Source organism: Apteryx mantelli, chromosome 25, assembly GCF_036417845.1.
Source record: "Apteryx mantelli isolate bAptMan1 chromosome 25, bAptMan1.hap1, whole genome shotgun sequence".
NCBI classification, from domain to species: domain Eukaryota; kingdom Metazoa; phylum Chordata; class Aves; order Apterygiformes; family Apterygidae; genus Apteryx; species Apteryx mantelli.
The window spans coordinates 11,713,810-11,729,106 of NC_090002.1; the positions used below are offsets into that span (position 1 = coordinate 11,713,810).

The 15,297-nt window shown below is 34.3% G+C and overlaps 1 protein-coding gene across 1 annotated transcript in view; it reads left to right on the plus strand.

Moving 5' to 3' along the window:
- The window catches only part of SYCP1 (synaptonemal complex protein 1), a 26,151-nt gene continuing 10,854 nt past the window's right edge, over window positions 1–15,297 (plus strand). The window contains exons 1-15 of the mRNA XM_067310598.1: window positions 1–108; window positions 1,108–1,192; window positions 1,370–1,416; window positions 2,751–2,915; window positions 3,765–3,832; window positions 4,021–4,094; window positions 5,436–5,494; window positions 7,255–7,324; window positions 8,372–8,445; window positions 9,416–9,524; window positions 10,753–10,847; window positions 10,988–11,172; window positions 12,119–12,186; window positions 13,439–13,500; window positions 14,646–14,750. Of these exons, the coding sequence (XP_067166699.1) occupies window positions 1–108; window positions 1,108–1,192; window positions 1,370–1,416; window positions 2,751–2,915; window positions 3,765–3,832; window positions 4,021–4,094; window positions 5,436–5,494; window positions 7,255–7,324; window positions 8,372–8,445; window positions 9,416–9,524; window positions 10,753–10,847; window positions 10,988–11,172; window positions 12,119–12,186; window positions 13,439–13,500; window positions 14,646–14,750 (1,374 nt within the window). The remainder of the gene's footprint in view (window positions 109–1,107; window positions 1,193–1,369; window positions 1,417–2,750; window positions 2,916–3,764; window positions 3,833–4,020; window positions 4,095–5,435; window positions 5,495–7,254; window positions 7,325–8,371; window positions 8,446–9,415; window positions 9,525–10,752; window positions 10,848–10,987; window positions 11,173–12,118; window positions 12,187–13,438; window positions 13,501–14,645; window positions 14,751–15,297) is intronic.

Here is a 15,297-nt window from a genome sequence, read left to right on the forward strand (position 1 = left end):
ATGGAAAAGGAAAAGCCATTTAAACTGTTCGTGCCGCCGCGTCTGAGCGGTGGCCAGGTGTCTGCAGTCAAGCCGCAGGCCAGCGCTCGGGTTGCGGGGCTCGGTCAGGTAAAGGGCGCAGCCGCCTCCCGCGCGCTGCGCCGCTCCTGAGGCGGCGGCGAGCGGTGGCCCGGCGGCGGGGCGGGCTGTGGCACGGGGGGAGCGCCCAGGCGAAGCCCTTAACCTCTGTCCTGGAGAGCACGTGCATGACAGTGTTTTACTGCAAACTGCTAAGATTGGCAGGGGGGCGAGCATTTTCAATTTTGATTTCCAATATTTTTAGTTTATTTCTGTCACAACCAAAAAGACTCATCTTCTCGGCTGTTTGCTATGTATTTTAACTGTTCACCACCAACCACAAATAATTAATGCTTGATGTGGGTAATTCAGAACAGTAAGTTGGGAAGGACACAACTTCTTGTTCTGACTCACTTGGATTTATTGCTCCCACCACAATCAAATGTAGAGTGAAAGTGTTCTGTCATTAGGCACTAAATTCTCTGAATTCAACAAGTTCTTTTTTCATGTTGAGGTTCCCTTTTAAATATGCTTTGATTCAGATATGATGACTTTCTGACAGAAGACAATTACGCTGTGTACAAGACAAATTTCTGTGACTTTTAGAACACCTTGTAAAATGAAATTTTCATGCTGAAACTTCATCAGATCCGTTTTAGAAAATATTATTGGGGAAAAAAATAAACATGTGAATACTGGACTTAAAAAAAAAAAAATCACTTGGCTTATTGAGTCCTTTATCACACAACTGTGAACAGGCATGTAATAGCTAATAAGTTTGTAACTGTAATGAAAAACATCCATTTCTTTGGCCACAGAATATTGTATAAGCAAACTACAAAGGACAGATGGTTCTAAAAGCCACTATGAGTTAAGAAGCAAACAGGCGAGTTACAAAGCATTGCTAATATCTTGGGCTCTTACAATAGCATGTAGCTGATTTATTAATGGGAAGTTCTATTTTCACTTTAGCTGTATTTATTTTTTCTGGGATTTGTAATCCTGCTTTTCAAATTCACCCATAAGAAACTAATTTTTAAATTTATCCAGGGTTTTAACAAATGCCCAGGCGATGATTTTAATTTGCCCTTTGTAATGACAAGTACACCAAACCATGGTGAAATCACTGATTCAGGTAAGCCTAAAATGAGCATTAATCTTGCATTATATATATATTTTTTTAAATTTTTTGACTATCATCTTGTACATTTTTCATGACTAATTTCACAATGTCATACCTGTTGCTCTGTTAAATATGGTTGCACTTGTTTTTTTCTTGAAATAGATTTATCAAAATCTCTCCATATTCCAGATGCGATTTCACAGCAAGTAAAACTTTGGTCTGAGATAGATGAAGAGGTCAGCTAAGTATCATACTTTGCATATCTAATTTCTTAGAGCCTCCTAATATTTAATCTCTTCCCAAAACAGTTCCGTAAGCACCATCCTATGGATAGTTTAGGCTAGAGGAAGGGGAAGAATCATTTTCTGCATCTCCTGTTTAAAGCTGTATTATTTAGAGAAGGTACTTAAGATTCACTTAAGTGAACATGCCTAGAGGTAAACCTTTAGAAATTAAAAAAAAAAAAAAACTTTAAAATTGTCTTACGTGCCTGGAGAGTCTAGGAGTTTTAAGATTAATTAGAATAAGATTTAGGAACTTGAATATCTTTGTGAACCTGGTTCTAAAAAATCTATTGAAAGGCAAAAGGATTAAAGTCAGAGAAGTCTTAGGAAAATTATCCCAGTTGTCTTTTTTGACTTTATTGTATCTATAAATCAATGAATTTAGTGGAGTGGCTTCCTCAAGCATTTGTTTTTTCTCTTGGCCTTTTTAGTGAAATTGTTCTGGTTTATTGTAACTCTCAGTAAAGCTAATTATTAGCAGTAACTGATTGTGCTTCCCAGATACGGAATGCTGGTTGCTGCAATAAAATTGAACATATTTCTTGCTCTTGTTTCACTGATTTTTCATCTCCCTGAGGACTGAACTTCTTTTACCCTAGCAGCTATTAAAATCACAGTTAAAATACAGTCATGATTGTAATAATATCGTGATGCAGCCAGAAAAAAGGATAGCATTAGGTGATGTCATACCTAAAACTTACAGCAGAACTGCCTGGTGGCCTACCATTCTACTCTTAACTTTTTAAAGCCACTGATCAAGCACTGCTGGTACAGTGCTTTAGTGCTTTAAGGATGTTTCAAGAGCACAAGGTTGGCTTTTTCTTTTTTTTTTTCCCCCCCCTCCTTTCTTTGTATGTGAGTTGATTGCAGAAACACATCATAGGAAGTTTAGGACATGATCTTTGAAGCCTGATTCTTTCACTTAACCCAGCAGTATTTGTCAGAAAGAGAAGCGGGATGTGGTATGAAAAGCCTAGCGGAAGGAATCTTGGCGCCATTGATAATACTAGCAAAACTGGTGGATTGCAGTTATGCGAGACTTTAAGGCTATCCAGTGGGGTATTTTTCACTCATTTGCGTTGTATTTGTGTCCCTGACTTATTCTGTAATGTCTGTTGATACATGCACAGTGGATGCATAAAGATTAAATTTGTTTCTTGGTTATATAGAAGCTTGTGTCACCATCTGTGGGGAAAAAATATTAAACTTCCTTTGTTTCTGAGATAAATGTATATCTAAAATGTTAATTAAATAGCATTTGAGATTAAATTCTGAATTTTCAATAGAGTATAGAAACAATGAATGAGTTATATTCAAAACTCTACAAAGAGGCTGAGAAGATCAAGCGATGGAAAGTAACTGTAGAATCAGAACTAAAGCAGAAAGAGAGAAAATTGCAAGAAAATAGAAAGATTATTGAAGCACAGCGTAAAGCCATTCAAGAACTGCAGGCCAGTATTGTACTATATGTGTTGAATACCTAAATTAAAGAAAAAGATCTTCCTGAATTAGTTTGAACATATTATTCATACAATTAAATATTAAAGAATGTTACAGAACTTGAAGAAGGCATTTTAAGCTGTTCATGTGAGGACTTTAAAGAAGCTAGTTGGCTAGATATCAATGACCTATAGTTCTACAGTTTTTAAAGGGAAATCTTTACCTTTTTTGTTATTTAGAATGTTTTTCCTCTTGTTAACAATGTGCATTCCATCTTTGAATTATTATTATGCACATCATACTGTGGAGATACATAGACTTGCTCAAGACTGCATAAGCTTTTGTACCCCTGGTATCTTAAAGTAAGCTCCTGCATATTTCCACACAACATATACAGGAAGTAGTATACTCTGCTTTATCCCAGTTTCTTATCTATCTGGTAGCATGGGGATCTTTGTTAGTGAAACATACATATTAAGCAATTTATCAACCCTTTTCCTTGCCTTCTGTTTGCATCAGCTTTGGTAACCCTAGTCTTTGACTGTTTGACTTTTGCCTTGAGAAAACATTTCTTCTGAGAAGGGGTGTGTGCGCACGTGCGCACACACAGAGTATGTGAATGTACATATGGATAGCACACTGTAAGTATTTCAGTTGCTGGTAAATTACTGTTTTGGTTTTTTTATTATCTTCAAGCAAGCTATAACAAAAGAGTGTCCAGCATGTCATTTCAGATAAAATGGATTTCTATCTTCTGATGCAGAAAAATATGTTTTAATGTGAGACTTGAAAAGTGAAAGTATGGTTCTGGTATATTTTTCAATAACTATATCTTTTTGTACTTGTCCCCTATAAATTAGTTTGAAAATGAAAAACTAAGTTTAAAACTTGAAGATGAAATATGTGAAAATAAAGATCTTTTAAAAGAGTAAGTAATACAGTTAAACATATTTTTGTAAAAATAAAGTTTTCTTGCTAAGAACTACCAATATGAGCAGTTAAAAATAGATATTAAATTGTGAAGCTCATCAAGCTCTTGCATTGTCACTATTTTATGTGTGTAAAGTACTGTGCATCCCTGTGATAACATATTAAGGTATTTTTCCCTTCTTTCAGAAACAGTGCTTCAAGGCATATGTGTAATCTGCTCAAGGAAACCTGTACTCATTTCACAGAGAAGTCCACCAAATGTAAATGCTATTTAAATCTTGATTTATCAAAGTACTTCTAGCTTTCTATAAATTCATAAAGGAAAAACCTGTCATTCTGTTCAGAGTTATTTTCCAGCTGGGATAAACTGTATGTGGCTCAGTGCATCAGAATTAAGTTTAGATGTGAAACCAGAGGTCAAGTATCTCTGTGTTTTGTAGTGCTAAATTCAAAGGTTTTCTAAAGTCAGTATGATTGTTTGCTAAAAGGTTATATGGCTGGCAGAATTCAGTTGCCTAAGCTCTGAAGCAGGTTTAGGTACTATGAGCAGTATGGATTAGCTACTAGCAACCACTCCAGAAGAGTGCAGATCTTTTGAACTCCTGTCACATTTGTCAGTCCTGTCCAGGTACCTTGTGTATCTTGGGTCATGTCAGAAGGCACTTCATGCCTGTGTTTAGGCAGCTGAATCTACTCCAATTACCTTTTCCAGCTTCTTTAACAGACTAGAGGAAACAGCATTATCATGTCTGGAGCAGTTAGGTTCCTAGGGAAAAAAAAACCCAAAGCCTGAGACACAATGAACAACTAGCATTCTTTACACTAAATTGGCCAACACGAGAAAGCTGGATGAGTAAATGAAACTTAAATTTTTGAAGTTTTAAAATGTATTATTGATTTGGGATTTTAATCTATATCAAATTCAGAATTGTTACTTTAATCTTTAAAATCTTCTGCCGACTTCATCTTAGATAACTTAGAAATGTCTGCCTCTTTTTTGCTTTGCTTCTGCAGACACCTGTATATAGATTTACTGTACTTCTTGGTTAACTGTTTCTTACTGTTACATTCAGAATTCTGAATTATTCTGAATTATTTTCTTGAGGAATAATAATACCATCAATTATGAAACTGAAATTGTTAAAAGAAAAAGGTGGAGATAGAGTATCATGGTAACAGTTCTATTATGATAGATCTGTGGTCATGGGTGTCTCTGCTGATGTGAAGAAACTCAGTACTGAACCTTATATTACAGCTTTTCAAACTCACTGACATTTTTGGTACAGTATTATTCAACCGTATTAATACTGTTAAAATTAATATTTATATAAATTGATACAGAATTACATTTCTCCTGGAAAAAGTGAGATTGGGAAGGAAGTTATAAAAGCTGAGCTTGCTTAATATTTCAATGGAAAATACATTTTCTTTGGATTGTATAACTTTTGTCACACTTTGTATTCACACTGACTTGCTAAAATAAGAAAAGAGTATATAATTCTCTTTTTTAAATTCATTATGCTGCTTAAGCAGAATGGCTTGAACAGCTGAAGCTCTTTTTTTCAAAAGGAAAACTTTATAGTACATTCTTATTTTGATAGATGAACATGAAAGAGAAGAAACAAAACAACTATATGTGGAACTTAATAACAACATTGAAGTAAGTGATGTAGCTTGTTAAAATTCAGCATGTGATCTGAGGTATATCTATATGTTGAGATATTCATACAAAGAACATTATCTGATAAAATGATTAGACCTCTCATTTGGGATGCTGGAACTCTGATTTTCAGCCCCTATTATTGTTTTTGTATTGTATGCAACACATTTATTGGATAAAATGCATTAACAATCCTTAGGAGTATGTAGATCTATTTAGTCTTAGGTGACTTCCATAACTGCTATCTGTCTTGGTTTTGCACTCCTTTTCACTCATCTACTGATTTCACAGAATAGTTGAGTTTGGCAGGGACCTCTGGAGATCATATAGTCCAGCCCCCTGCAGGCTCAGGTAGAGCAGATTGCTCAGGACTGTGTCAGGTCAGGTTTTGAATATCTCCAAGGATGGTAGCCTCTCTGGGCAACCTGTTCCTGTGTTTGATCACCCTTACAGTAAAAAAGTTTTTTATCATGTTTCAATGGAATTTCTTGTATTTCAGTTTGTGCCTATTGCTCTTGTTCTTAAAGTCTGTTCTGCATATTGAGACAGCTTCAGCAAGAGAGTTGAGGGGGATTCATTGGGGCTTTTTCCTGGAAGGTGGGAACTGAGTATTGACACTGTTCAGGTGGAGGAGGAAAGTGAATGTACGTCTCACATTGTAGCGAAATAATGTACTCAGCTATCATCTCTGAACCAGAATCAAGTCAGTCCTGCTGTTTTTTTCTGCAGACCCCTGTTTGTATAACTTGTAAATAAATATAATGTGTAATATATACACGTATGTAAATATATACACATGTAGATAAACACGTATGTATATATATGTATGTATAATATAGATGATTCAGCCTTGGCAGGATTGAAACATTCTCAGTATTTGCAGAAATAGAGCTTTAGAAGTCATGGGAAATTGGGCATTTAGGGATTAGACAGCATTTTGGAGAGCTGTACCTTTGGACTTGGACTCAAATCTACAAATAGTCTTAGGTGAAATTCAGGTACACAGATTTTTTATGATGGGAATCAGACATATATTATGGTTATTCTACTGGATGTTTTTCTTTAATGAAAAGTGCACTATACTTGCATAAAGATGAACAAAGAAAAAGAATTTCAGTTTTGAGTGTGATAGAGCAACAATAAAATGATGGAAACTGATGATTATGTGTGGAATAAGAAGTGTAAGGTATGAATATTAAATCTTTAATTAATTTGATTCCTTGACTTGAAGAGGATTTTTTTCCTCTTTAATTCATAAAACAACTGCATTCTTTCAAAATACATTCATCCATTTTTTTTTTGGTATTAACTATTCCATTGTGGAAAATGAGACCGTTGTATATTCATAACTGAGAAATGTGAGGCATCTTTGTGCGAGTGTGATGAATTTGATATTAAGCAGAATCAGAGAGCACACAGTATAACAGTTCTACAACAATCTATAATTAATGTTTTAGCTAGGCAGCTAGGAAATGCACAACAGCTCCTCCATTGTGCTAGAGATCTACGAACATGGACCAGTAAAAAAAATCTTATCCCTGAAATCATTTGCATCTTGAGTATAGAACTTTTTACGCTTCTAATAATTATCATATTTTAATTCAGAACGTGTGTTTACACTCTGAATTTAGTTTAAAAAAAATTCTTACAGATATGAATAGGAGTTTGTAATACAGTTTGTTTTCAAACCATAAACATCATTCTTTGTTATAGAAAGTACTTAGTTTTATATGAATGTACGTATTGAATGTTACTTTTAGAGAATGATAATGGCATTTGAAGAACTTCGTGTGCAAGCAGAGAACACGAGACTGGAAATGTGTTTCAAATGTGAGAGTCCTGCTTACTCTAATTATGCTGCAGACATAACAGTTTTGTACTTCACACATTTTATTGCATGCAGTTTCGAGCCAGAAGGATAGGGTGTGCTAGAATGGTGCACTGTTAGCGCTATGATACTTGTTTTGTGGACTGTGTCCTGGAACATCATTGCATGGTAATGAAGTGGCAAATGCCCTTTATTGCTGTTTGTTTTAAAAGAACAGTTGCTGACTATGGTCAGCTGAATTCAATCACTTTGAAAAGGGAGGTACTTTAATAAGGGAGTCTCTTGTCTCTCATATCTTACCTGAATCTTAATCCTATTAAAATAAGTTACAAAATTTCTTGTGATGTTGTCTTTTTTTGTGTCAGGCTTTACAATACCTCAGTTCCCCTTCATTTGGGATGGGTGTCTCAAATTTCCTAGGAAAGGTAAATTTGCTGCAATGACTCAAGTTTCCTTACAGACAATTTTGTATTTCTGATTTAAGTTTTATATCTGATGAATTGTGCCATTAGTATCATAACTAATTTAATGAGAGTGCACCCCTGGCTTACTTCATGCTGCCTGCCATTAAAGGGCTGGGCCATTTTATTATTTTTCCACTGATGTTCCTGGGTCAGTTTTAGAACCTTACTTTTCTAATTGTCACTAAAACTTTTAGTTTTGTCTACGAAGTGTAGTCTGTAGAGCTCTGCTTATTTTATGTAGTTTTATTAAACTGATAATGCGCTAGTGTATAGCTGCAGAAATTTTAATTCAGTATTTATCTATGCTATGAAGTGTCTTGTTTCATTTCTGCACATGCATCTCTTAATTTCTTAAAATAATCTATTAAGTAATACATGCAGTAATGGACTAATTCTGTGGAAGGTTGGGGCAAAAAGTATTTTGTCTGCTGAGGTAACAATTTCAAACATGACCTCAACAATTAATTTTTAGGAAATCAATTGTACAGCTGTACAATTATTAGTAATCTTAAAATAGAAATTGCATTTAACTTGAAGTATATTTTAGTTAGTAAATTAACTATTGATATTCCTGTATCTCAAAAGTAAAAGAAGAAGCAGAAAAAGTGGACAAGTTTGAAAAAGAATACAAACTGGAAGTCAGTATGAAGGAAAAACAGGTTTGTTTTAATTCTTGAAACAAGTCTTGCAGATTCTTAAACTAATATTTGAACTCGTTTGCTTTCATGACTTACTGATGCATCAAAAGAAAATAATTATTTAAAAAGTGCTTGGTTGGTTGTAAAATATTTCTGTTTTGGAAGGATGGAAGTTAACATTGCAAATAACTTTTTAATTGTGTGTTCCTTATATGTTATTTGGAATAAAACATGAATTAGGCTGCTAAATCCTGTCACTGAGATATCCCTCTTTAGGATACAAAAGCACCATGTAAATACCGAATCCTTATCCTGTGCTTTATACATCAGCTTGCTTGCATAAAAATTTCTTGTGCAGAAGCATAAAATTAGCAAAGCAGTCATCAGCCCTTATAGTATATAAAAAAAAAAAAGATTCACTTTCTATCTGGTAAGGAAGATGGGATGAAGGATTGTGTGTTGGACCATGGGCTGATAAGAGAGGTTTTGCCAAAAACCTATTCCAACCTCAGCTTCAGTGGTGATGAGATATCCATGATGGAAGACCGAGTAAGTAGAAGAAAGTAAATATGATAAGAGTTGTTAATTTGTAAGCAGGAGACTGAGAAGCAGAGCCTTCATCTGTGTCTGTACCTGAGAAGGTCAAGAATTGTTAGTTTGTCCAAAGATGGGTGTGACATTGCAAAGAGGCAAGGAGTGTTTCAGAACATCTGTAAATAGGGAAGAAATAACAGCTGGAACTGCATTTCAGAGTTTGATTCTGCTAACTTTAGTTATGTTCCAGCATCTGTAATCTGTTGGAACTCATGTTCTAATTTTGAACTGAAGAGCTTTTGTATCTAAAGAGTAACATGACCAATATTTGGTTAAGACCACCTTATTTAAATTGAATGATACCGGCATGAATGCTAATCATACATAATGAACAACTGAAGATACAAATCTGTCATGTTTTCTAGACTTCGTTATATTATTACTTTACTTTTGTTAGATTTCAGTTTTGACCATACAGAATGGTGAAAAAGATGACATCATAAGAGATATCAAAACTCAGCTGCAGGAATCAAAAAGTAAGATTGCTGACTTAGAAGAAACAACAAGTAAGAATTATCTCTACTATATTAAAATACTATTGGTTATAGAAGTACAGGAAACAGGATTGTGATAATGTTAATTTGTTACTAATCAGTGGCAGAACTTTGGGGCCTTGCAGGTCAGTTTCTTGTTTTGGTCAGAAGTTGGGGATGTAAGATCTGGATTTTTAGTGTAATCTGCTTATGTATAAAAACATAGGCCCTTATTTCATACCAACAGTTTTCTCTTAGGGCTTAGGCTACAGTCTATTGACATGACAGTTTCCTGATGAGGGATTTTTTTTCTCATCTTGCTCATCAATAAAACTGGTGCGAACATAGTTATACTGCTATAAAGCTGCCATATACCTCGTCCTTCCTTTTCCATAACAAGAATAACTTTTACCAGGACACTGTATAACAATGCCCATATACTGTATAACAATGCCTGTTTCAGTTGGACTAGTATAATAAAAATGGTAAGATATTAGATATAGTATTGTTTCTAGTTACTGGATTGAATCATTTCACATCAAATTAGTGAAGGGACTTCAATATCTAATAGCTGTTCAGTAGTCCATAAATAGTAGCATTGTTCTGCGTTCAGCAAGACATATTTTCACATCTTCACCAAATAATCCCCCAAACCATTGCAACTTTTAAATAGAATCATATTAAAAAGGCAAAGGAGTGACTGAGACTGGAACTGTAACTATTTCTGAAGGGTTCTGTTGTCAGGCTGAGGCAAGTAGTGAAAGCTTTTGAGGATTGCAAAGAGAAAATAACATTCCTTCAGTTTTGCAGACGTATAGTCAGGTATCACTGAGGAAACTTATTTTTCAGCACTAGCTTTTCAGTGCTTTTTAAGCCCTTTATATTTAGGCACAAAATATTTGTAGTATATGATTTTAGTATCTTTAGAGTTGAAGCAAATTTCAGCATCAGTTCATCATACAGATAAATAACTAAAAATGACTGGGGAGTGGGAAGGAAGGCATGGGTATCATTTTTGTGCTGCATACATATGAGTGGCTGCATTTCATTAAATTTCATAAATACATGTTTTACATTTCAGTTATTGTTATTAAATAAGTTGAATAGGCGTCTTGTAGGTTTTTCTCTTTAACAATTTAGATAAGCACATTATATCACTTTAATAAGTTGTAGGAATGTATTTATCTGTAAAACAGAAATGCAAGTACTTTTAGTAGAGAAGTTATTTTTCTTAAATGTAAGCATATATCTTTCTGCTTAGGACATGAAGAGGAAATGTTAAAGGAATCCCAGATCAATCAGGATCGTTTGAGGGCAGAACTGGAAGAAGCTAAAATTTCATTGCAAAAAACAGAGGTAGAGCTTGTTTATAAATTTCCAGTATAAATAGATTACGCGAGTAATTGAATAAATAATTACTGATACTTCAGATATGAAACCTTAATTGTAGGTGGTTGTTACAACACCTGTATAGAAATTATAAAATTATTTTTTAGACTATTCAGAAGAGCTTAGAAACTGAACTGCAGACTGCAGTGAAAGCATTAATTCAGGTCACTGAAGAAAAAGAAGTACAGATGGAAGAATGTAAAGAAACTAAGGCTTTGCATGCGTCCATGGCAGACGAACTTAAAACTTCTGTTTCCAATTTCAAAAGTTTGCTGGAAAAAGAACAAAATAGGTAAACTGAACAGTTTACGTTTGTAGAATGATCTTATGGTTAAAATGCTAGATTACTGTGCTCTGGGAATAACACTTAAGTTTTCTGTCTGATCTGGTGTAACTTTTTTTTATTATTATTATCAGTAATAACTATAGTACCTAAGTTCTTTCTTTGTAAAGAATGTGTAACCATCCTTCTTTTTTAATCCTTCGCCTGTCTGCTTATTGAATGATTAGCACTTGAAGATGGTTATGCTTTTTGACTATGTGTAGGTGCAACTCTTAGCTAAGTAATCTCATTTGGTACTTGAAAGACCTTCTTAAAACATTTAGTGAGGATGATATTCTTCCTTACCTAATAATAGTACTGCTTAATACCAATGCCTATTATTATTTCAGGTCTTCCAAAATTTAAAAAATTATGTATTTGTCAACCTGATAGCAACTAAAATCAACCCTTCTAAGTACAGGAACAGAACAGTGTATTTTTAATAAGTTATCAGACAGAGTTTTTCAAGAAACAGTGTTTTGGGGTACCTTGCATTAAGATGTCTTCTAAGTAGATGCAGGTTATGACAAATCCAAGAGCAGACAGATATGAAGCTGAAATTTGTTTTTGGCAAACTGGTCTAAATTCAGATAATTTAACTTATTTTTCTGTAGTTATCCTGGTTGATACTGCTTTATCAGAAAGTAAATCTGTGGTCCCTGATTTTCATAATTCTGTTTTTTAAGAACTATGTAGATATATGTTTGTATACATACATTAGTTTATTTTTATGTCTGCTGTTCAGGAGTTGTAATAGTGCATTTTGATACTTGTTGCAGGTAGTTGCATCATCTGCTTGTTGAAAGGCAGATGTATTTAAAGTGCTTGTGGTAGGACTTTGTCTTATTGTCCTTAAATTTTCAAATCTAGTGCTGTGTACCATACAGGAAAAAAAATTAAATTATGATTTTCTTAGATTGAAGAAATATGAAGATGAGTCGAAACTGCTTACCTTGGAGCTCAGAAGGGTGTCTGCTGAATTAGGTAAGACTATAGGAAAAAAGCGAATGAACTAGGTAAAGATAAATGTTTTTTGCTATTTTCTGAAAATAGACCATCGCTGTATAGTACCCATTTTAGTATCTTGTCTTGTAGCTTATGCTCCTCTGATACTGAGTATAATACTAACTCCTGAGTGACTTTTTAAAATTTATTTATTTTTAACAGAGGGTCTCCAAATTATACTAAAACTATTTCCAAAATCAATTGAATAGAAAAATGGTGATCTTAGTCACATTTTCTTTTTCTTCCTTTGTATTACATCAAAAAGATGTCATTAAGACTCAGAATTTTTATTACTTCTGGTTAACATATTAACATGCTCAGAATTTGTCCAACATTTACTCAATGAAAAAAATTGTTCATTCCAATGTTTGTGTCAATTATTCCAGGAGACACAGGGCCTCTTTCAGGATCTGCCCTCAGGTTTTTCATTGCTTTAAATATTGTTTTGCTATCCTATGATTTCTAGATATGCACTCCTTAGCCCCAAAATCAAGAGATCTACCTTTAGCACTGTTATCCCAGTGTAGCAGATGTCTCTAAATATCTCTAGTTCCTAGATGATAGATGAGAAATACGGTTTGATGTCCTTGTATGTATTGAGGGTATTTAAGGATAAAACTGCTCAAAAGTTACTGCTGTTGCTTCTCTGGAACAAGATGAGATGAGACCTGTGATACTTCCAGAGCAAAAATGAGTCTGGTGTCCAGTACCTGTGAAAAACACCAGTAGTGTGAATGTACAGAATGTGCAGAAATGTGTAGAATGTAAATGTGTAGAAATGTGTGAATGTGTAGAAAACACATTTCAAATTTACTTGCTAGTAAATAGGTTTTTTTGCAGCATATCCATATGAATATGTTCAGTAGTCCAACTTTTTCTGGAAAAATGCATATGCATGAATACTCTGAGACTAGTCCTTTGTAAACATTCTTACAATCCACAATTTACTTGAAACCATGTTTGTGGAAAATATAATAGACTCTGAATTTTATTTAAGATGAACAGTTAGCTTCTCTTCAGATAAGTGTTCACTAATGTCTTTCTGAATAATTTTTTCAACTCTGCATTTAAATTAAGTCATAATTTAGGTTAAAATTTAGCTTTAAGATTTCTGAACTTAATCCAATGAGTCTTGCAAATGGAGTACTGCAAAGGGACAAATGCTTTATACCGTCTGCTAAATATATAAAATTATTTCTGCTTAATAAATTTTACATTGCATGTGCTGTAGAAGAGATGACTAAATTAAAGTGTGACAAAGAAATGCAACTTGAAGAGCTGTCAGAAACACTGGTAAATATTGTTCCTTTTACTAGTCTCATGCCATTTACTTTTCATATGAAGTCTCTCTCACATTAGAAAGCGTTTTATAGGGCATTTAAGCTACTTACAATCTGCCGTATCGTTGCTACTAAACTTTCTTGCTTGTCTTCTAGACTATTTCAGTTTTCTTTTTGAAGGACCTGATTCTTTCCACTGTTTTGCTTGTTTTGTTTTTTTTTCTTTGTCTCGAGATTTCTGGTCGTTTGCTGCTTCTTTCACACCTGTTCAAATACTGCTCCCTCTGCATATAAAGATTTCCTATTTTTAGTTATGCCTAGTACTCATTTTCTTTCCTCATGTTGAACCTTTCTGAAAAATATATGGGTTTTTGTGATGAACATAAGCTCAAACCTTGTGAAGACCAAGCATATGACATTTAAGGCTAAATTATCAATTAACTTTTTGAGAGTAGAGAGAATTTCATGACTGGATAGCTTTCTTCGTACTACTCCTCTAAAAATTAAGCCTTGTAAATGCTTATTTTGTAAAGACTTTATTTTGATGTTTAAAGAATAACCAAGCTTATGACATCATGCTGGAAAGGCAGTGAAGAAGATTACAAGAAGGTTCGCAAGAAGGTTATGTATGACAAAATGAGTGATCTAATAAATAATGTATCATAGGTTTCTTACTTCATAGATTTGTTGTGATTATTTTGCTGTTTGTGGGGTGTTAGTTATGGTGAGGTGTCCTTCATACTGCAGTGTATACTATCTAAAGAGCAGTGCCCACTGAGTTGATACGCATCCCTTTATAGAAAAGATAGACAAGTCTGAGCCTGCAGAAAGGTCTCATGGGTTATAATACCACGTTCCATGTACTGCCAGCATGTGGGGTGTTCTTTTCTCCTTATCACAGAAGTTTCCTGAGGTAAGCAGCTTTGATCTCTGTGAACCCTACTAAATCTTGACACAGGCTCTTTTTCTGTCTGAATTACGTGAAGTATACTTTTATTATAGGATGATGTTAGGATCTTAAATTTATTAGTCTAACAAGAAAGTATATCAGCTAAAGTAACATGGTGTGAAACCGTGTTTGCATTTTATAAATTGCTTGTTACATATATGCTGAACGTGGAATTTTCTAAACTGAGTTTCATTAATGTTCTTAAATAGGAAAAAGTTCAAGGACTTTTAGTGAAGAACAAATATCTTGAGACTACTGTTGAAAAATTGCAGGAGAGAGAAAAAGAAATGAAGAATATTCTCCAAGTTAGAGAGGTCTGAGTAAAGGGTAAAAAGTAAAATGATTGTAACATGTTTTTATAAATTGTTAAGTTACACATTATTGCTTGAATATAAGAACATAGGAAATGTCTTACTGAGTCTGGCCAGTGGTCCATCCAGTGCAGTACTCCACTCCTGACAATGCAGTAGAAGATGCTATATAGTATAAGAGCCTACAAGCCTGGCCATTGTCTATGGTCTGTTCCCCTTACATTCCTACAGTCAGTGTATTAAGGATGTTAGAGGATACATCCCTTCCTCTTCCCCTTGTTACTAGTTTATGGACTTGTTCATGTTCACGTCTCATCTGTTTTTGAACCTCCTGATACTATTTGCCTTTATAGCCTTCCATGATAAGAAATTTCAGAAGTTCATTATCTGGTGTGTTTAAAAATGAAACACACACACATGTGCGCACACACACACACTTTGTCTCTGTTAAATCAACTGCCTGCTAGTGCATGTGGTATCACTGTATCACTAGTGATTCAGAGAAAATAGTATTCAAAGCATTTATATATTATAAACTACATTACATTAC